The sequence below is a fragment of the Trichomonas vaginalis genome, chromosome VI, assembly GCF_026262505.1.
Source record: "Trichomonas vaginalis G3 chromosome VI, whole genome shotgun sequence".
Lineage (NCBI taxonomy): Eukaryota > Parabasalia > Trichomonadida > Trichomonadidae > Trichomonas > Trichomonas vaginalis.
This window is the reverse complement of record NC_067208.1, coordinates 1205935-1229884: the sequence shown is the minus strand read 5'-3', so window position 1 is coordinate 1229884 and position 23950 is coordinate 1205935. Positions and strand designations below refer to the sequence as shown.

General features: G+C 27.3%; 4 protein-coding genes across 4 annotated transcripts, besides 4 other annotated features; all 4 read right to left on the bottom strand.

Annotated features, from left to right (window-relative positions):
• Window positions 1–352: part of a mobile genetic element that runs on past the window's edge.
• Window positions 353–604: 252 nt separating this feature from the next.
• On the bottom strand, window positions 605–2616 carry TVAGG3_0783690 (mannosyl-oligosaccharide alpha-1,2-mannosidase-related family; the record flags this gene model as incomplete). The annotated part of the gene is made up of 1 exon (XM_001311277.2): window positions 1030–2574. The coding sequence occupies one exon, from the start codon at window positions 2572–2574 to the stop codon at window positions 1030–1032; it is 1545 nt and encodes a 514-aa protein (XP_001311278.2).
• Window positions 2617–2755: 139 nt separating this feature from the next.
• Window positions 2756–9884: a mobile genetic element.
• Window positions 7866–8310, bottom strand: TVAGG3_0783680 (UBA-like family; the record flags this gene model as incomplete). Its single annotated transcript, XM_051246448.1, has 1 exon — window positions 7866–8310. A coding segment is annotated over one exon (445 nt), but the record flags the coding sequence as incomplete, so codon positions are not given.
• A 572-nt stretch (window positions 9885–10456) lies between the features above and the next one.
• Window positions 10457–10602: a mobile genetic element.
• A 2299-nt stretch (window positions 10603–12901) lies between these two features.
• Window positions 12902–18796, bottom strand: TVAGG3_0783650 (uncharacterized protein; the record flags this gene model as incomplete). The annotated part of the gene is made up of 1 exon (XM_001311280.1): window positions 12912–18722. One exon carries the CDS (start codon window positions 18720–18722, stop codon window positions 12912–12914), a length of 5811 nt encoding a protein of 1936 aa, XP_001311281.1.
• A 1484-nt stretch (window positions 18797–20280) lies between these two features.
• TVAGG3_0783640 (spectrin binding) lies at window positions 20281–20989 on the bottom strand (the record flags this gene model as incomplete). Its single annotated transcript, XM_001311281.1, has 1 exon — window positions 20281–20988. The coding sequence occupies one exon, from the start codon at window positions 20986–20988 to the stop codon at window positions 20281–20283; it is 708 nt and encodes a 235-aa protein (XP_001311282.1).
• A 1863-nt stretch (window positions 20990–22852) lies between these two features.
• Window positions 22853–22890: a mobile genetic element.
• Between the last annotated feature and the right edge of the window lie 1060 nt (window positions 22891–23950).

Genomic DNA, 23950 nt, shown 5'->3' with positions numbered 1-23950 from the left:
TTTCTTAGTAAAAATAAACGAAATTTTTTACCTTATGAACTTTTGATGGAAATATGCAAATTTAAAATAATAAAGAAAGCCGCGAGCGAAGCGATCGGCTTAGTTCGAAGATTTTGATTCAAATCTTTGCTGATCTGTAATTCGCGGAAGCCGCGAGCGAATCGAGCGGCTTAGGTCTAAGATTTTGATTCAAATCTTTGCTTATATTCCTTAAATTCTTTATGAAACTCGCAACAGTTCCATAAAAAATTTTAAATTCTAAACTGTCGAAATTACCGATCGGTAATCACACCCTTCACAGGCGTGTTACTTTTTACAGGCGTGCCGCTTTTAGCTAAAATTACCCCTACTCAAAGAAGTTGTAACAACTCTAATTTGACAACCTCTTAATTTTTTGAACACAAGGATCATTTAACAACCACCATTTAGTCACCTTGGTCAATATGATACAATATCAAGATGACTACACATAAAATCCTTTATATGGGCACTCAATGGGAAAAAAGTGCTTTGACCTAAAAAGTGACATATTTTTTTTATTGTCCAGATTGGACAAACAATCGAGAGTATTTTTTACTAATTTAATAACCTAAGCATGTGCAGAAATTTTTATAATGATGTGTCTCATAAAAGTTATGCTTCTTCTAAAGTTAACTTTTTAATTTTTTTTGCATTTATAAACAAAAACGTCAGAACTCAAAGATCCGAGAGACCAAATTATTCTACTATTGAAAGAAATAATGCTTAGAATTATCGGATGAACAATGAAGATGAAAACGAATATCATTAAGAAAAATGTAATATTTTGAAGATTTTTTCAAATGAGCTATGTATATGTTAGATCCATTAATATCAAATGGAAACTCAATCTTGGAAGATCTTGGAATAGGAAGAATATTTTAAATTTGGGATTTTCCTCGGATTACAAGATATTGGAGACATCTATTTTTGCCACAAATGCAATTGCTCATTGTTTCTAATTCCAGGAATAAGTTTATTAATTTTACATCATAGATGTTTTATTTAATATTAATGATTGATATAAGAGTTAAGAATTGATTTGATTGAAGAACCAGTCAAAAATGGTGCCCACTTCTTGGCTTCTTCATCTGTGAATATTTTGAGTGGATGCCCTTCAGTATTAAATACCCATTCTGCTGGAGAAATTAAACTTGTATCACTGAAGGTTAAGTACAGGTATTTCAAAGTCTCAGCAAGGAAATAAGAGTCTTGCGCTGTACTTGAGTATTTATCCTTTGATTCAACGTTATGGATCCAAGCAAAACCATTTTCCTTCCTTGCGTACGTGTTAATTGCTTGGAACATCTTCCATGAATAATCTCTAAATTTAGGCAATCCAGTGAATCTGAACATTACACATTCAGATTCGACAGATTCTGGTCTAAGTTTGTAAGTAGGATCACTGGCTCTGAAGTCTCGGTCTTTAGATTGAACGAAATCCATGAATTCTGGTCCAACACCTGTTTGCGTTGATGCATATGAATAATAGTAACCAGTGGCCAATTCATCTGCTAGTTTTAGATCTTCCGCTGCACCTGGATTATCTTTTACCGTTCCTACAGCTAACATTCCACCTGCAAATGTTGCAAGATGCTCTTGTCTCGGAGATGCTCGGCCTCCTCCATAACTAATACCAAGGCCTGTATAATTACTCTTTCCTGAATGAATTATGAGCTTTTCTTTGATATCTCTTGCAATTTCTAGATATTTATTCAAGAAAATTTTCGCGTAGCCACGGGTCATTACATAGATCTTGATAATATACTCGAAGTAAGAGTCTGTACCTCCTCCAACGTGTAATTGGCCACCAGAGGAGTATGGGTCGCTTATTAATCCATGACCTGCTGTATTTCGCCAAATAATATTGTATGTTTTCATAGCAAGATTAATGTATTTTGGATCCCCTGTTACCATTGATAGAGCAATGAACTCTAATTGATATGTTGAAGTATCAACAAGACTTGTGCCACCATTTGAAGTTCTTCTGGCAGTAAGCTTACCACCAAAATAAGATAAGGCAATACCGCCTCCAAAGATTCCTCCCTCCATGAGAGGATAAACAGCATCAGCACATTCAACAGCTCTTTTCAAGAATATTTCGTCGCCAGTCAATTGATATGTTGATACGAAGCCACCAACAAATCTTATGAGGAATTCAAATAAAGACCATGATCCAGAAGGCTTAAAATCATTTGCTATATAATCACGAGCGGCTTTGAATTCTTCTGTTAGATTCATAATATATAATGTTGAAAGGGAATCAACAATCGTTAGTCCTGCATGTAATGTGTTGGAGCAACTTCTTGAATGAGGAACAAATTCATCTTGTCCCCAACAATACTTCCTATAAGGAGTCCATGCATGCATAAAAGCTTCTTTAACAGCTTCGGCCTTTTCTTTATCGGCTGGAATTCTCGGAAAACTTCTGTCATAAAGCAGATTTGTTTTAGTGTCTGAAATAATTGGAAAATAAAATGTTTTTGATGGATTTTCAATGGCTTCTCTTGGTATATCTTTTGGAATGTCATACATTGATGAGTTAGAGGATAACATATAACCTGAAAAATCGATATCAGAGACCAATAACAATAAAACAAGTATCATCCCAGGTGCCAAAAGACCTAAAATCATAATAAGAATCGAATTTCTATTCATCGAGGGTGACATTGCTCTCATCCAAATACAAAAGTGATTTTTTTTGAAAAATATTCACAATATTTTTATATTACAGAATGAGATTATTTTTTGTCGCATATTTGCGCATATTATGACACTTTTCTGACATTTTTCTATAAATTGAGAGCAAAAGTATTCAAAATTTTGTCAAAATATGCGCAAAATTGAGAACTGCGCATATTATGACACACAATTATTTTTGTCCGTTAATGGAAACAAAATCTCTATGCATTGCTTTTCTTCATGTCTTTCGCCTAAAGGTATGTTTAAAACAATATGTATGAGATACGTATTATAAAAGATTTGAAAAACTCACATATTATTATCAAATTTTCAAATTTTTATCGAGAAAATATTGAAATCAAGACGAAAAAATATTGTTCATAACAAAATATTATAAAGATCTAGCATCTACAAGAGTTTCAAAGAAAAACAACCAACTTAAATTTTCTACTTCAAAAATAAGAACATCTTTCAAGTGTGACAAGCAAAAAAAGAATACATACGAATAGTTCAATTTGAAATGAATGATATGTTTATGTATAAGCTAGATTTACCTACATTCGATAATTGCTAAACGTTCATAACTTTGCGAGATATTAAAGAGAATTTATCGCTATTTACGTTATTTTCGACAATATATCAATATACGGCGATTGTTAAGTGAGTAACTGAGGAAAAAATAAAAGATTTGATTAATCTGAAGATCAAAAGAAGATAACAAGAGAAAAATATGAATAAATAAATGAATAATGAATAGAAAAAAGAAAGAAGAAATTGAAGATGATTAAATGAAGTTATTATAGGAAAATTAAAAAATATTACTAAAATTAAAGATATCTGACATGTTTACATATCTAATAATAATATATTTGTCATTTAAATCTATTTGAATCATAGTAAACTATGATTGTCGTATGATTTAAAAGAATCTCTAAATATCAAGTCAATTTCTTATAAAATTGTTATCCATCTCTTACATTTTTTCATAATTACTACCTATATTATCAATCTCAACGATGACAATATCTTGTTATCAATATATTAAATTTAATTTATAACTTAACATTCAATGTTTCCATCTATTCTTTCCATATATTAAATTCTAAAAACACTTTAACAATTGTTCAATAAACACAATATTTATAACATTTAAAAATATTTCAATTGAATACATCTGATTCATTTAATGTAAATTCTGTGATTTTTCCATCTTCATCATTTTCTAAGTTTATTTTAATTGAATCATTTATCTCTGAATCATTCCTGTTCATAAATTTCTCAATTTCAATATCACGATAATCAATATCTCCTGGATGAAATTGATTTTTGTATTTGTCAATTTCTTCTTTTGGTATTTCTGAAATTTCGAGATTAAAATTTCTTTCAAAAGTAAATAATTCTTCATTAATTTTAGTTAACGAGATATAGTACGATTTTTTATGATCATACTGGTTTCGTTGATTGGTTAAATATCTATGAGCGATTACTGTATCAACTTGAAGTAAAGTATATATCATATGGAAAATTGTTGGATGTGGATATATTATGTGTGAGTTCAGTACCTTGTTAAATGATTCCACGCCATTATTCGAAAAAAACATATCCTTCACATTCATTTTATTTATTTCTTCGTATTTATATTTCCATGTGCGAAGGAAATAAGCGGCAAATTTTAAAGTATCTTTAATTAATTCTAACTTGGAACAGATAAGTTTAAAAACTGAATTAGGAACGAATGGGCACCCACATAATAATTTTAATAAAGATTTGGATGCATGATCATCTTGATTGCACAACTTCTTAAAGTTCTTTACAAGCGCAGCAATGTAATGAAATATGCATCCAGTAAGAACTGTCTCTTTGCTGATCTTTTCTTTGATAGAGTTCATCAAAGCTGCTTCAAAATCTGTTGTGATGATGGAAAATTGATTAAGACCAATTTTAATCTGTTCATGTGTTAACATCATATTGAAAACAGTATTATAATCATCAGCACTTCTTCCCGTCATCAAAACATGTAGAAAAGGAGATATAAATTTGTAGCATTATCAAATACCAAGAAATTCAATAATTGACCATTTGAGAGATTTATTGGTACCACTTTGAATGTACCATCTATGAACAAATGTTTTAAAGTTCGTGCACGATTAATGAATAAAGGCAATCCAAAAAAGTAAAACTTAGAATCATCAATATTGGAATAAATTTTTGTAATATAGAAATTTTGATTGTTATAATGTTCAAGTAATTTTTTAATCAACTCATCTTCGTTCATTTTCATTTTTGGTTTAATTTCCTGGTACAACCTTCTGATAACATCAGACGATATTTCAATAATATCATCGTGAGATTCGTTATATTCCAACACAAGCTGATTTGCAAATGCTATTACCTGACTTAATGAAACAATAGGATTAACCTGAATGAAATTTTGTATCTCACTCTCAAGTTCTAATTTATTTTGGTTAGTACCATCAATAATTGAGATTTTGTATGTTTTGGACATCGATGTGGAGGATTAATTTCACAAACTTCAGCTTTTTTGCCTGTATTTGCTGGGAACAATGTAACAAGTTGAGAATAAGAACATCTTTTCTTTTTGGCGCAATAATAAACAATTTCCAATCGATCAATTTTTGAATAATATATTTGAAAGCGAATAGGGATCCCTTCTGGATATATAACACTTTGATATTTCAATTTATCTGAATCAGATATTTGAAAAGTATGATATGTTCTTAGAATGTTTTTTATTCTTATTTTACATTTGTCTTGCTCATCTTGATTCATGATAATATAATTAGGAACACATTGTTTGCATGTATCTTCTGTAATGGCAGCTTTTTGGACTTTTGATTTAGTTTTTTGATATTGAAATGCATTTTGAATTAGAATGTTTGAATTGAGTCGATCATCAATGGGAAGATTATCAGTAAAATGAGTAATGTTTGAAAGTGATGGCAATGGAACTGTACTATCTACAGTTGGATGATTAGAAACAATCCTTTGTACGGAACTCTGATTTGCAGCAATTGGAGGATTAGAAACAATCCTTTGTACGGAACTCTGATTTGCAGAAGTTGGAGGATTTGAAGGTATCCTAAAAATTGCCGTTCGATTAATTCTTTTAGAACGAGAAGGTGAAATTTGAACATTTCCATGAAGATTTATCAAATTTTGATTTCTTTCAATGGATTGTAAACTTCTTTCTTGATTTGTCAAATTTTGATTTCTTTCAATGGATTGTAAACTTCTTTCTGATTTGTCAAATTTTGATTTCTTTCAATGGATTGTAAACTTCTTTCTTGATTTGTCAAATTTTGATTTCTTTCAATGGATTGTAAACTTCTTTCTGGATTTGTCAAATTTTGATTTCTTTCAATGGATTGTAAACTTCTTTCTTGATTTGTCAAATTTTGATTTCTTTCAATGGATTGTAAACTTCTTTCTTGATTTGTCAAATTTTGATTTCTTTCAATGGATTGTAAACTTCTTTCTTGATTTGTCAAATTTTGATTTCTTTCAATGGATTGTAAACTTCTTTCTTGATTTGTCAAATTTTGATTTCTTTCAATGGATTGTAAACTTCTTTCTTGATTTGTCAAATTTTGATTTCTTTCAATGGATTGTAAACTTCTTTCTTGATTTGTCAAATTTTGATTTCTTTCAATGGATTGTAAACTTCTTTCTGGATTTGTCAAATTTTGATTTCTTTCAATGGATTGTAAACTTCTTTCTTGATTTGTCAAATTTTGATTTCTTTCAATGGATTGTAAACTTCTTTCTGGATTTGTCAAATTTTGATTTCTTTCAATGGATTGTAAACTTCTTTCTTGATTTGTCAAATTTTGATTTCTTTCAATGGATTGTAAACTTCTTTCTTGATTTGTCAAATTTTGATTTCTTTCAATGGATTGTAAACTTCTTTCTTGATTTGTCAAATTTTGATTTCTTTCAATGGATTGTAAACTTCTTTCTTGATTTGTCAAATTTTGATTTCTTTCAATGGATTGTAAACTTCTTTCTTGATTTGTCAAATTTTGATTTCTTTCAATGGATTGTAAACTTCTTTCTTGATTTGTCAAATTTTGATTTCTTTCAATGGATTGTAAACTTCTTTCTTGATTTGTCAAATTTTGATTTCTTTCAATGGATTGTAAACTTCTTTCTTGATTTGTCAAATTTTGATTTCTTTCAATGGATTGTAAACTTCTTTCTTGATTTGTCAAATTTTGATTTCTTTCAATGGATTGTAAACTTCTTTCTTGATTTGTCAAATTTTGATTTCTTTCAATGGATTGTAAACTTCTTTCTTGATTTGTCAAATTTTGATTTCTTTCAATGGATTGTAAACTTCTTTCTTGATTTGTCAAATTTTGATTTCTTTCAATGGATTGTAAACTTCTTTCTTGATTTGTCAAATTTTGATTTCTTTCAATGGATTGTAAACTTCTTTCTTGATTTGTCAAATTTTGATTTCTTTCAATGGATTGTAAACTTCTTTCTTGATTTGTCAAATTTTGATTTCTTTCAATGGATTGTAAACTTCTTTCTTGATTTGTCAAATTTTGATTTCTTTCAATGGATTGTAAACTTCTTTCTTGATTTGTCAAATTTTGATTTTTCAATGGATTGTAAACTTCTTTCTTGATTTGTCAAATTTTGATTTCTTTCAATGGATTGTAAACTTCTTTCTTGATTTGTCAAATTTTGATTTCTTTCAATGGATTGTAAACTTCTTTCTTGATTTGTCAAATTTTGATTTCTTTCAATGGATTGTAAACTTCTTTCTTGATTTGTCAAATTTTGATTTCTTTCAATGGATTGTAAACTTCTTTCTTGATTTGTCAAATTTTGATTTCTTTCAATGGATTGTAAACTTCTTTCTTGATTTGTCAAATTTTGATTTCTTTCAATGGATTGTAAACTTCTTTCTTGATTTGTCAAATTTTGATTTCTTTCAATGGATTGTAAACTTCTTTCTTGATTTGTCAAATTTTGATTTCTTTCAATGGATTGTAAACTTCTTTCTTGATTTGTCAAATTTTGATTTCTTTCAATGGATTGTAAACTTCTTTCTTGATTTGTCAAATTTTGATTTCTTTCAATGGATTGTAATCTTCTTTCTTGATTCCTATCTTTATTTTGTAATATATTATTACAACTTTCATTTTCAAACTCAAATTCATTAAATGGTTCTTCTTGTTCAGATTGTTTTTGACTGTTTTCCGACGAATGTTTTTCAATAAATTTTAATATTTGGCATTCCGTATTTTTCAATTCTGCCAATGATGATGGTGATTCATCAGAATATCCTAATGGCCATTTATCTTCCATTGATTTTGTATCACCATTATCATTATCAGCAACATCTATAGTAGCATCTTTACTTTCCGATTCCATTTTCTTACATTCTGTTCCATTTTCTTTGGATTCCTCCTCTTCTGACTCATCCTCCGATTTTTGATCAAAATTAAAGTTTAAAATTTTTAATGCTGCTTGTAAATTACTTTTCGTTATAATAAGTGCTATTTTTGCAACATTTTTGTCGAATCCCATTGATGTTAATGAATTATATTCTTGTGATTTACTAATTTTTAATTGATACATATCAAAAAATGGCAAATTGAAAACATCTGTGGATGGATCAACATTTACAACCTTTAAATCAATATCATTGAAACATTTAATTATATCAACTGAATGAAATTCCCTTCTTTTATATTTAATAACAAAAGAATATAAATTCAGATTGAATTTCCTTGCTATATAAAGGTATAAACTTAAACAATGAACATCTTGGTTAGAATGAAGTAGAATTACATTCTTTTGATATCTAATTGTTAATTTCATAAAAAAGTAATTTTCAGATTTAAAAAAGTGAAAACCTTATTTATTAATAATTATTTAATTTGTTAATTAGAAAAAGAATTAATGAAAAACGATGTAATTAAAATAGTTAAAAGATGATGAAACGATGAATAACAATGAAATTAGAAATATTACGATGCGATAGTATTAATATAGTAAAATCGAGTATGAGACAAAAGAATTTTATAAATTAAATTTAATATATTGATAACAAGATATTGTCATCGTTGAGATTGATAATATAGGTAGTAATTATGAAAAAATGTAAGAGATGGATAACAATTTTATAAGAAATTGACTTGATATTTAGAGATTCTTTTAAATCATACGACAATCATAGTTTACTATGATTCAAAATATATTTAAATGACAAATATATTATTATTAGATATGTAAACATGTCAGATATCTTTAATTTTAGTAAGCAAATTTAGAGATTCTTTTAAATCATACAACAATCATAGTTTACTATGATTCAAAATAGATTTAAATGACAAATATATTATTATTAGATATGTAAACATGTCAGATATCTTTAATTTTAGTAATATTTTTTAATTTTCCTATAATAACTTCATTTAATCATCTTCAATGTTCTTCTTTCTTTTTTCTATTCATTATTCATTTATTTATTCATATTTTTCTCTTGTTATCTTCTTTTGATCTTCAGATTAATCAAATCTTTTATTTTTTCCTCAGTTACTCACTTAACAATCGCCGTATATTGATATATTGTCGAAAATAACGTAAATAGCGATAAATTCTCTTTAATATCTCGCAAAGTTATGAACGTTTAGCAATTATCGAATGTAGGTAAATCTAGCTTATACATAAACATATCATTCATTTCAAATTGAACTATTCGTATGTATTCTTTTTTTGCTTGTCACACTTGAAAGATGTTCTTATTTTTGAAGTAGAAAATTTAAGTTGGTTGTTTTTCTTTGAAACTCTTGTAGATGCTAGATCTTTATAATATTTTGTTATGAACAATATTTTTTCGTCTTGATTTCAATATTTTCTCGATAAAAATTTGAAAATTTGATAATAATATGTGAGTTTTTCAAATCTTTTATAATACGTATCTCATACATATTGTTTTAAACATACCTTTAGGCGAAAGACATGAAGAAAAGCAATGCATAGAGATTTTGTTTCCATTAACGGACAAAAATAATTGTGTGTCATAATATGCGCAGTTCTCAATTTTGCGCATATTTTGACAAAATTTTGAATACTTTTGCTCTCAATTTATAGAAAAATGTCAGAAAAAGTGTCATAATATGCGCAAATATGCGACAAAAAATAATCTCTTACAGAATAAGTCAGATGTCTTGTTTCAATCAATGAACGATTATTTTCTGTCACAAAAATTGAAAGAAACAGAAAAATTGAATGGAGTGAGAAACAGTTTTCAATTTGGCTCATAATATGAAATTCACAAGTCAGATTGTGAGCGAAACAAGATTTGTCTTGCAAATTTTGTAAAGCTCACAATACGGCTCGTGAATTTCATATTATGAGACATCATTTATATGTTTTAAAGTTGAATGCATTTTTTTAAGAATTTGACACAATTCTCTTCACAAACTCTCATGTCCATAATTGAATACTTTATAAGATGTAACTTATTTACTCAATACATACATGATCAGAATAGTTTTGTAACATCATCTTTATTTACTTTGTATTTAAAGTAAAATCAAAATTTCATTTTAAAATGACACTCAATTATATTTTTTAATGTTCTATACTCGACAAAGACATTATATGAATAATATAGTAATTTCATCAATTCTTATTGAATTTTATAGTTAAATATTCTGTATGCTTCAATAGGCCAATTCATGTGGGCTCTAGTGGTAAATTCACACAAATAATATCTCGGAAAAAATTATAGATATTATTTTACATTTTTATATTTGAATTTTTATAGTAAAATTTAAAGCTTCAAATATACTCACTTATTTAAGATATTTATGTTAAATAGGAAATCAATAGGAGACAAAGAGTTTTATCAAAATTTACCACTAAAGTTATCAAAATTCACCCTCCCCACAAAACATTTAAATGAAATCACGACATCCTGAAAAGAATATATTTAGTGCTATTTATTTGAAAAAAAAACTATTGATTATCATGATTATTGTCCATCTTTTAAATAAAGATTGTTTTTGGATTCATAAATTCATTTATTATTCGTTCATACAAACATGATAACACTATCACGTGTAATGTAAATACTTCATAATATTTAGGAAAATATTTCCAAGAAGCTTGTTTTGAAGATTATCGTGAATTTTAAAGGATAATCAGACTATCATTCATTTCGAGATATATCTTAAATCAATTTAACACAATTTACTAAGATGAATCATCTTTGGCTCATAATGAGACTTCAAATTAGTGAATCAGCCTCATAATTTCAAACTCATAGAAAACGAATTGCAATTAATCAAAATTTTCAAGATAAACAAAATGTGAATTAGTTAATTGAATAAGGATGTCATAATCTCGTTATCTGACTGGTAATAATCATTCTAATCAATGATTAAGATTTTCATGAATATATTGAAGATTTTTAGGAATGAAAGAGTTATAGCAAGCCTACTATATAATCTTCATATCTCCTATTTTTTTTGAATTTAATGTTTTATTGAACAAAACAACACCAAAAGCAAAATATGGATAAATGTTAAACACCCACTTAGAAGAAGAGGGGTATGTATTTATTTACTGAATATTGGATGAGTGTCATAGCTTTCTTCCATTCAAGACCATTTGAATCAAAATTTATCACTTATAAATGTGCTGCTGCCTTTTGCGTTATAATCAAAATAAAAACAAATTTTTAAAGTAAATAGTGAAAATCAAGTAATAACCAGAAAATTAAAATATTACTGTATGAATTGTCACTTTGAATCTTGTAGTTCAACAATTGAAAACGACCTCGATTACATTATTTTATGAATCCGAAAAAGTGACAAAATTTTTATTTGCCCATTTGTTTTTACAATCGGATAAAATCAGCATTTTACGTATAATCCATAATGATAATGCCCCAAATGATGCCTGGAACATATATTTTGAAGGGGATTGCTCAAATGCTGTGCATAATCTGATGAATCCGAATTTTTCTCTTTCAAATGATGAGTTATTCATATTCCATTGCATGTTTCAGGATTATACTGATTCTATAATTTATTTAGAAAAAATTGAATATAAAAAAATTATGCATTCTGAATGTTTCTTTGATAATTGCAGTTCGGCTTTTGGAAATGTGAGCACTGACAATTGTGATTGCTCTATTGTCCAACATAGATTTTGTTCCATGAAATGTCATGCCTATTTTTATGGACATCACTCAAGTTGCTGGTTGAAAGAAGAATCAACAGATCGTTTAAATTATGTGGATGAAAGTTCTGCATGCAATTGTGGTGTTTCAAGAGTATCAAACCTTTTCTATAATTTTTATGGCAGGGTCAAGTTTTCATCTACAAATATGAGTAAAAATGTTGCTTACATGGATACTGCATTATCGGTCGCTTCTCCAAATTTCGAGAAATTCAATTATACTACAATTGAGAGCAATAATGCTTCAGAATCAAGAATAATTTCTCTAGATCATGCATATAAATATCTAATTGAATATTGTAATATTTTGAAGAATTTTCAAGAGAAATTTGATTATGGAATTATAAATATAAGAGGTGAATTGACATTAAATAGATGTTCAATATTAGGAGATCCTGGAAAAGGGAAATATTTATATCTTCACGACGAATTTTCTCAGATCACTATTAAAAATTCGTTCTATGATAACTTCACATCTAATAATAATAGTGCAATTGCTACAGAAAATAATAATAAGACGTCCAATTATATCCATATCAATTATTATTACGGATCTCTTTGTGATTTATATCCTTTATTATTCAATAATCAGGATATGAACATTAAAAACAAAATCAATTTCACTTTTGTAGAAATGACATCATTGGTGAATCATTTGTTATATTGATATAATAAAACGTTCCTTATGAGAGATGTCTTGAAACTTTTACTATTGAGGGGCTGAACAGCAGCATTATCATTGATAATAGATTAATTCTTGCGTAGATGCATCTATCATTATCATAAAATAATTAGAGATAAATAAAAGTTATATCTAGAAAAGATCATTTTTGGGTCAAATGATCATATTTTGAAAGCTGAGTCAACCAAGTATATATATGATTCAGTTCAGATCAATATACTTTAAAGAAAAACCATTTAAATTTTCTCTTTTTAGGGGAAAAAGATAGAAATAATTATAATAAAAATATATAATATACTTTATTCTAAATATAAAAATTATTTTCCGAACTTGGGAATCCAAACATTCCTTCGTAGTTTTGGTTCTGTTGCTGTTGTTGTTGAACTTGTTGTTGCTGAGAAAATTGACTTTGTTGTTGATAATTTCCTTGTTGATTATATTGATTTTGTTGCTGAGAGGGATATTGTTGTTGTGAAAATTGTTGTTGGTAGGAATAGTTTTGTTGATTGAATCCAAAATCAAATCGTGCTGGTTGATATTGATTTTGTTGGAAATTAAACTGGTTAACGTTGATTTGATTATAATAGTTTTGAGATGCTTGATCTAATGGAGCTTTAGGTAAATCAATGAATTTGTTAAAAAATTCATTTTCATCATTACTTTTTCCTTCACCAAATTTAGTCTTCAAAAGGTCAAAGAAAAATGAGAAATTCAAAGGACAATTTGGTAATTTCCTTGCGAATTCTAATCCTCCATAAATTCGTCTCAAATTATCCGGAACTCTTTCTTTACGATGTTCTTGATAAAATGAATTCAAAACAAAATAAAACTTCTTACAAATTGTCGTCAAATATTCCCAATTTGTTTCATTTGGTAAATCAATATCTTTTTCTAAAGAATAGATGCAATTTCCAAAATTAAATTCAAAACGAGGCGAAACAGGTTTTATGATGTCTCCTTTCATGATTCCAATTGTTGTCGATGAAAGTTGAACTGTATCATTATCATTTACATCTGAATTAACAAATTCTTTTTGTTTTGTTCTGAATTTCATTTCTGTTTCTTCACAGTTATTTTGAAATTCATGAACTTGCTCGTAATCAACAATATAATCTTTAACCAAGAAATCTTGTGTCTTGAAAAGAAAGTCAATCTTCATTGGCAATCTCAATTGATACTTTGTCATTTCAAGAGCTTCAATCCTTGATTTAAACAAACCAAAAACATAATCAATTATCTGATTCTTCGTTTTCATTTCATTCAATCTTGGATTCGCGTGATGAATGAAATTCAAAAGATGTTTAACAGCATTAAAAACATCTTCAAATGAAAGAAGATTAAGAATTTCTTTGACATATCTTATGTCTTCAGATAAAGGAACCCAAACATTATTCCATAATTCACTAGTTTCATTAGGATTATATGGTTCGTCACATAATCTTGAAACCAAAATTTTCGTTGTGTTTTTGTCATAATTCGATGGCATGACAACTTTAGATTTATTGTCATTTGTTATACAGAAATAACAAAAATTAGTAACATTATCAGGGAAAATGTTTTTGAACTTGAAATCAATATATGTTTCAATATTCTTTTCTCTAAATGATATCCAATTATAACAATAAGGACTAATAACAATGAACTTGTATTCAGGAATACGAACATATTTGTTCGCAGCAAAAATATACCATTTCTTTGTTTTCTCAACAAAATATTGTATTGTTGTTTCATTTAATCTTTCATCTGACCATTTAGCGCATACTTGGTCTCCTTTGATATCAAATGATATAATTGCTGGAACTGCTTTAACAGTATATCTCTTTAAAACTGTTTTCGTTAATTTAGAAGATAAAACAAATTCAATTTCTACTGTTTTCGTAGTATATTTGTTCAACAACAAATCAATATAAAAGAGATAATCTTTTCTTGAAAAATTCTTGATAAACAACAAATCTTTGTCATTTTTGATATTAATGTCTACTTGAAGATCAGCTTTATCATCTTCAAAGAAAGTATTGATATAAAAATAATGTCTGAAACCAAGATTTCCAACAAAAATAGTATCAGGAGTAACAAATTTCTTTTGCAAAAAATCATAATAATAGAAATAAATTGGGCGTTTGAAAACATCGTATTCCATCAAAAAATTAGAATACAATTGGTAAAATGATAAATGAACAGTCATAAAATCAAGTTTTGATTCTGGAAAAACTAAACTTTCTTTGGATTTTTCATCATAAACTATTGAATTTTGATTTGAACCACTGATGATTTTGTGTTCAATTTTTTGGAACAAAGAATTATATGTTTCAACTTTGATTGGTGTTTCAGACAAAATTAGTTTCTTGATTAGTTTTGGACAGTTGTGTTGACTATCAGGAATTATTGATTCTCCTTTGATTTGGATGTAAACAAAATCTTGTAGTTTCGTCAAAATAAAAAGGAAAGGAAATATATTGTTATTGACAATCAATGTTCCATTTAATTGTGATGTTCCTATTGGTAAAAACTGTGTAAGTATTGTTAAAACAATGAAATTATTTTGTTGAGAAACAGAAATTTGGAATTGTGTTTCTAATTTTACGTTTAAATTATTTAGATCTGTTTTGATTTTGATGTTCAATGGAGAAACTTGGAATGATGTAAATTCAGGGAATTTAATCATGATTTGACTGAAATTACTAACTAATTTTCCTTCGATTTCTGTAATGAAAAGTGTATGATCATTCAAAACTTCAAAATTAATTGGATTCATCTCCAATTTTACATTACTTCCAACATATGGTTTAAATTCTTGTTTGGAAACATTTGATGAACTTGTCCCAACATAAGGCTTGTAATTCTGATTTGAAACTTGATTTAATGTATTTGCTTCATTCATTTGATTCATTGTATTTGTTCCAATATTTGGTTCGTAATTCTGACTTGATGAATTTGTTTCATTCATTTGACTTGATCCAATATATAGTTTATAAGATTGATTGGATACATCTGATGTAGGATCTTGTTTTATTGATTGTGTTGGAGTATTAGATGATCCAATATATGGTTTATAAGATTGATTTAATTGATTTGTTTCATTCTGTTGATTTGTTCCAATAAATGATTTGTAGTTTTGATTTGATGAAGTAATTTGTTTGTTTTCTTGATTTATTGCATTACTTTGATTTGCTGCTACATATGGTTTGCAAGTTTGTTGATTAGAAACAAGATATTGATTTGGAACTTGAGATATAGTATTGGATTGTTTTGATGAATTTGTTTCATTATTTTGTTTAATTTCTTGGTTTGGAACATATGGTTTATAATTTTGTTTTTCTTGATTTGGATTTGAATTTGGAGTTGTTGTTCCAATGTATGGTTTGAAATCCATTTTCTGATCCTTTTTATTTTGAGTTTCAGTTTCGATTGGTTTCTGTGTTTTGATGATTTCGTTACAAACAGATTTTAATTTATCAAATGAAACAGTTGGTAATTTTGTTGCATTTGATAAGTATTTGATTGTTACAACTTCTGGAGTTCCTCTAGTTATTTCGTATTTATCATATTCATCAAGATTCTTTATCTGGAACAAAAAGAAATCATTACTTTTCTTGAATTCGAAGAATTTTCTTGAATATTTGTTCAAAACTTTCAATGTAACAGATTTAACGAAAAGTAAAGAACATTCTTTTGTTTCTCCTTCATAAACCAAATGTTTTGATACATCTTTCATCAAATTAAAGAATTCTTCCTTGACATATGGTACATGATTCATATCAATGCTAGTTTTCTCTAAAACTTTTGGTAAATAATCCATAAACGAAACAAACAAATCAGAAAATTCTTTCTTTAAATCAACAGATGAATTTAAACTCGAATTTGTGTTTGTAATTGAATTTGAATTTGTGTTTGTAATTGTGTTTGTTTTTGATGGAATATATACAGCAAATTTTTGTTTTTCTAGTTTCTTCTGTTGTTTTTTAGAAAGTTTTTCTTCAACAATTTCATTTTTGGAAGTTTTTTCTTCAGCCAATGTATTATTCACAGGTTTTACAAGATTTTCTTGTTTCTTTTTAGAAATTTCACTTTTTTCAACAACTTCATTCTTAACTTTTTCTTGAACTTTGGAAGTTTTTTCTTCATTCAATTTATTATTTCCTTGTTTCTTTTTAGAAATTTTATTCTTTTCTTTTTCTTGTTTTTTAGAAATTTCATCATGTTTTTGAAGATTTTTATTAATTTTTTCTTCAACAAATTCAATTGTTTCTTGTTTCATTTTAGAGATTTCGAGTTTTTCTTCTTGTTGTTTTTGAAGAATTTCTGGTTTCTTTTGTTGTTTTTTAGGGATTTTTTCTTCGATAAAAGTAATTTCATCTTCTTTTGGATAATTCTCTTGTTTTGTTTGATTTTCTTGTTTTGGATTGATGAAATTAATAAAAATACAAGCAAAAGGAATTCTTGTCCCATCCAAATATGCAAATTGTCTGATGCTTTGATCAATTAATTCATAAGGAAGATAAAGAGACAAAATTTGTTGAATTTCTTTTGAATTTACATTAAATCTTGGAATTTTTTGATTGTTATCCAAATCATTACAAAACTTCTTCAGTTTAGGCAAATCAGGAATGAAAGCACTAGTCAATACTCTTGTAAGGAACTCGTAATAATCAGTACATGATGTTAATTTGATTGGTAATCTGTCATTCTTTCGAATAAAAGGAAATTGTTTGTCAACAAATTCATAAAACAATTTCGGATCAATTTTTGGAATTTTTATCTCTAAATTCGCTTGGAAATTACTCAATAATTCTTTCAAAACATTAGACATTTCTTTGTTATGATTGTTAATAAGTTTTGTAAAGTTGTCAGGTGTCAAAATGTCAAATTTTCTTGAAATTTTTGACAAAAGTTGTAAAGTTGCATTTCTTTGAATTAAATCATAAGTTTCTCTATTATTTCTCAAGATTTCTTCAATGTATTTATCACAACCATCAACGAAAAGGAACAAATCATAGAGATAAATTGTTCTTCCTTCTTTTGATTTATCAATTAAATACATGACATAAGAATAATTAACAATATCAATTAAATAAGATGGACTATATTCACTGCTATTAATCATGTTTGGTTTAATAAATAAATCTGGATTGATTTTGTCTAAATATAAAAAATCAATTGAATAAAGCATCCTTGTTTTGTATTCTAAGTACCATTTAATGATGTGTATGACATAATATTTCGAAATATGCTCATATCCTTCTAATAAACTATCATCTTTTTCAATTAATTTTATAATATAATTTAAATCAGTTGTTTTTTCTTTAATTGAGGTAGAATAGACGATATTAAACACATCGATGAAAAACTTGATATTGTGCATATGTAAAAATTGAATTTCTTCCGTAATTTTAGATATGAAATCAGAAATTGGATTTGTAAGTTGTTTCGGTAAAGGTTTCTGGTAAAATATAGTCCAGGCAATGATATTATAAACATTGTCATCCATGGATCGTAGTTTTGTTGTGTCATTGACTAAATTTTGAAGTGAATCTTCAATTTTGAATTCATTCATGATTTCATTAAGAAATTGAACTGGACTGACAGTTTTTGGATAATGGTTATTGTTTGTATCCTTAGTAATATAGCCGTAAATGTCGTTTTCTTTAATTATTAAAATTATTTCGCGAGATGAAAATGCGTTTCTAAGACTAGTGTTCGAGGTTAATGATAATTTGTATCCGTTGTTCTGTAGCCGAACGAATAATTTATAAAACTCGTTTAATACTGTATCTTCAGCAAATGGAGAGAAATCAAAAGTATAGCTTGTGAGAATTATATCGAGTTGCTGATAAAGAGTTGGTGCTTTAATGAGATCATCGATGAATGAATAGGTGTCAAAAGGAATCGAATAATTCATTGTTTTTAAGTAATTATATAAAACCAACTTAGTTTTCGGATTTAATTGAAGATTTGGGCATTCACATATATTGTATATTGCTGATAACTGTGGAAATGAGTTGATATATTTTTTGATATTGTCAATCAAAATCTTATACCTACTCGGCACGATTATATTTGTTTCAAGCATGTTCACTAGAGTGGATTCAGCTTCTTGAACAGCCGAGTAAAGCATGTGAAGTAAGGAATTCTTATTGAATAAAAGTGACAAAAAAATTTCCGATCATTCAAAATGATAAGATTTTGGATTTTTAATAATGAACTCCATGAATGCAATAAAAAATTCTTTGAATAAGAAATGAATCCAATTTAGAAATGAAGAATGTTGTAAAGAAAAGAAGAACGAAGTAGTTATTAACATTTGCTCCGTTTTCAACAAGAAGTTTAACTAATTCTAATGAATTCTTATCAATTGCCATTGAAAGAGGGCATTTAAAAATCAAAGGTAAATCTCATTTGAAATAAAAGAATATAATGATCTCAGGTAGAATTCCTTAAGGAAATATAAAACGCCATGGAATAAAAATAAATTAAATGATTTGATATAAAATGTCATTATTAGATAATGAATACTTTATGCTTAAAATGAATTTCATAAATATAAATTGAATGTAATTGGATTTTAAAGAATTCATGATATAATGAAAGATTTCTAAAAATTAATGAAGAATTAGAATGATATTTACATCTGCTCCATGTTCAATAAGATATTGTGCAATATCTATTGATCCGTTTTCAATTGCAATAGATAAAGGACATTTTTCATAAAATAATATTGAATTGCATTAAAATAATGTGAATTCCTTCTAAATAAAATGAATTCCATTTACACAAAGTGAATATAATGATTTGATAAAGAATATTACAATAAAATAAAGAATTCCTTCATAAATTAGAAATAGAATATCTTAAAATTATAACGAATGAAATGATTTTAGAATGAATTAGGTGAATACAACATGAATGTTATTCAATTAAGATGAACCTGATGAATTATTGATTAAAATGATAAAATTAATTTGAATTCCATAAAAATTCAAAGAATTAAGACTGCATTAACATCGACACCATGTTCAACAAGGACTTTTACGATATCCATTGAACGATTTTCAACTGCAATCGATAATGAACTGTTATGAATATTAAAATTGAATTGTATGAGAGAATATTTAGAATTTCATGGAAATATAAAGAATAAAATGAGATTTATAAAGAATTCCATGATGAGAATGAAAATATCATTAACAATTATAAAGAATACAAGAAATTAAAATTGAATCTGATGAAAAAGAAGTAAAATTAACATAATATCAGCGTCAGCACCTTTATCAATGAGATATTTAACAATATCAAGGTACTTGTTCTGGATAGCAACAATAAGAGCGCATTTCTTATGAATAAATAAAAAGAATTCTATGAAAAAGAAGTTGAATCCAATGAGTTTGGAATAATGAACATAATGAATTCAAAATAGAACTCCATGAATAAAAATAATGAACTGGATAATGAGTTTTAAAAAGAATTTCTACAAATTTTCCATAAATTGCAAAAAGAACAAATGTGAAATTAACATCACCACCATTTTCAGCCAAGTACTTAACTAATTCGATAGAGCATAAGTCAACAGCACACATGATTGGATTAGTTTCATTGAATGTTTTATATCTTGACCAGAAAATTTGATTGGCATCAAAACCATTTTCAATGAAGAAAATTGCAGCTGTGAAATTGCATCACATCAAGCATTCTGCAACTGTTAAAGCAGTGAAATCATAATGAGTGATGATCCAATCAACAATGTCGTTATGATGATTGATAACAGCGATTCTTATACAGTCACCAAATTTACAATCTTTTTGTCTAAGGAGAGAAATGATTTCAGAAGAACCTCCTTCAACAGCATACTTAGGAAGAGTATCATCTATTTTGCCTCCATTCATCAATAAGTATCTAAAGATATCAACAGATCCATATTTGCATGCACATTCGATGAGTGATAAATCGATGTTTGTCTGATTGACATCAAAAGGAGATTTTGAAATAAACTCTTTGAATTCTTCAAGTCTATCATAGGCAACTAGGTTGAATAATTGATCATCTTCATATATTTTTTTAGATCTGTTTTCTGGTGGAACTAAAGGAGGTGTCCAAATAATTGGTGAATCATATCTAATGGAAATCTTGGAATAAAGATCTGAAAGGAGATTCACATGCTTTGGATTCTTTGTGCTTGCACGATAAATCGTTTTTAATACGAAATCCAATGAAACTTTTTTGTTATCAATCAATTCAATTAATTTTATTTCTGTTTCTTCATCAAGTTGGCTCCAAATAAATGTTGCAGCGTCTTCATAAGGTTGAAGGCTTTCTGGAAGTGTTATGTCACTTAGTTGTTGCACTTTCATATTGTCATAAACAAGATGAGGAAGGTTTGTATTCATCAAAAAGAACTGCTTTTTTTTATTTAAAAATTGACATGATTTTATTTATTGATATTTAAGATCTATAGAGTATTATTAGATAAATTTTGATGTCAAACTATCGACCAAACATGATCTCAAAAAATGAAATTTTTCATCACTTTGAAAAGTTGATATTTCATATAGGAAGCTTGTTTTTATCAAAAATAAATACAGTACTTTGCGAATTAATTGAAAGTTTATAATGAGCCAATGAAATCAATTGACAAACTAACCAGAACATCAATTTTATGGTCACTACTGAAATTGAAAGGTGTATAAAATCAAAATGGCCAACTGTGCCATTAACTCTCGAATGAAAATGAAAAGTCTAAATTATTCGGCGTTTATAATTGAAGTTATACGAATAATCGATCTTAAATACAATAAGCTGGCAACGAGTATATAAATCATTAGGACTTTAGAGAATATGAATCAAAATTGATCAAAGGTAGTAAAACTAGGGTTCCCAATTCCGATTTGCTTCTAATTTTGGCTATAGGGTCATTAGAGGATTCTAAAACAAATGGCTGATATTTTTTTGAATCTGTCTGCTGGTTTTTGAGATGTTGAAAAACGCATTGAATTTTAAGTTTGATTTTCGAAAAATTTCAAAAAAATGTCGATTTTAAAAATAATTAGCGGAGCAGAAGACTTTATGCGAATGTGAAATAGAGGATTGGTTTCGGTTTTGTCAATAGAGTATATTTATATTAGTAAACCTCCTCTGGAATGCGAAATTAGCTAAATTAAGTCCGGGTGGAGAAAGATCATATATGAAAAGTTTTAAAAAAAGTTTACGTGTCAGATTTAGCTTAGTGGAATAAACTGGTAGGCTGAAGGAATGTAGTTCGAATACCATGGTTCTAAGTTTTTTCTTTTTCACTTAGATTCATTAGATTTTTAGTTCTAGGTTGATTTTGTTAATATCTTTTCATAGAAGGAATTGCTCAGTATAGAATGTGTAATCTTTTGGCAAAATCAAAACTGAGATAAAAGTTTCGGATCAGCATTTCAATATTTATTATTGATCTTTTATCGGGGATAGGAGACATGTATTGTTGAGAAATTATTACTTTTTAAATGAATATATAAATTCCAGAAAGATTTATGAGATCCTTATAAATATTGAATAATATTTGCTTATCGAAGATATTTATTACTGGTTAATGATTATAAAGAATACATGTATTTGATGTTATTAATAAATCTCTATTAGGATAAATTTTATTTCCAATAATTAGAATATAATTTTGCTTAATTTGCTAGGATAACATTCTTTCTAAGTAAAAATGAACTTGATATTTAAGATATTAACAGGCATTGCATAATGAGTTATAAAAACATGAAAAAAATATTGGGAAGTTTTAAATTGCCTATCTTGTTCATATTTGTTATATGCAATTAACAAATTTAGCATGATATTACTAAGTACCTTCGCAAAAATCGAATTAACTGATATAATTTAAAATAATTTAAATGAAAACTGTAATTTTGCATTGCTGGCGAGAAACTGTCATATTACAACAATGTATTATAGCATTCATTCGAAGCAAAGTCATTCCCAGCGTTAATAGAGAAGAATTCTTTCAATTTTCTTGAAAAATAAAACATATTCAAATTTAATTGAAAAAAGAAAAAAACCAAAGATGTAATTATTCTATACATGGGCAAATGGCGGGTTATTTGCCCGCCACACTCAATTTGAACGATAGATGGCGGGATATAGGTGGCGGGAGGGGAAAAATTGCCCTTAAAAAATGTATAAAATTTTCTATATTTTTTTGTTTTTTTGAATTTTTTTGAATAGTTTACTATCATTTCATCATGATATTAAACGAGAAACTGTTGTAAACAGAAATTCATCAAAAGTGACACCTCAGAAAAGCTAAAATATTGAATTTTTGGAACTTTTGATAGAGCACGTTTTTAAATATTAATTAAAGTAAGGGTTTCGTTTTGCTAAAATTGTCACTTTTATAGCATATTTGTTTTTGGATGTTTTGCGAAACCAAAAAAAAACTATGATATACAATGTGTGTGTAAAGAAAATACTTTATTTACTAGTTAAAAAATCATTTGGTATTGATCAAGTTATTTTTTCTGTATAAGATATTATATGGATAATTGGATAGAAAATACAATTATATAATCTTGTACCTGGTTTAATTAAGCTAATTGTCATCAGAAACTTGTAATTTTTATGAATTTCAGATTTTCTTTTCATTACTGCTTTTCTTAATAGGTCAAGTTCTTATTTACGTTATAAAGTATGATATTTACAAATATCAAGTTATCATGTTTTTTGAGAAATTATGAGAAACAAACAAAAATGAAAAAGATAGGAATAGCAATGAATAGTGATGTGGGCATAGAAAATGTAAGAGATATGAATGCAAAGCAATCAGTATTTAGGACATTGACCATAGATTTCGAAAAAAAAATGCTGCATATTGAGCGAAAACTATGATTATATTATAAGGCTGTCATTTAAAGCATAATGAAACTATTCCCTTTTCATTTTAATCGAATAAGATAGTAAAGATTTTTGAATTAGCTAGAAACTGATGAGATGTTTTCACAAATCAGATTTTTAATCTCCATAATGCATAATTCACTCAATATCTCAATTTTGATATTGCGAGATATTTTTGCTATCGGTTTAGCAATTTTGACACAATAGCAAGAGGGTTCTATAAGCATTATTATCAACGTAGAATCTGAATATCATATCAGAAAATGTCGCAAATCTGACATTTACCCGACCAAATAGCAAAAATACTTGAATACTTTTCGCAAAAACTTTAAAAATCGATAAAAATATGAAATATAGATATTAAAGAGACTTTTTATATAATATTCATAAAGATTTTCCAAAAATATGATACCGCAAAATTAAAAAAGTGACGTCTTGAGTGGAGTCAAAGGTCGAAATTGCTAGCTA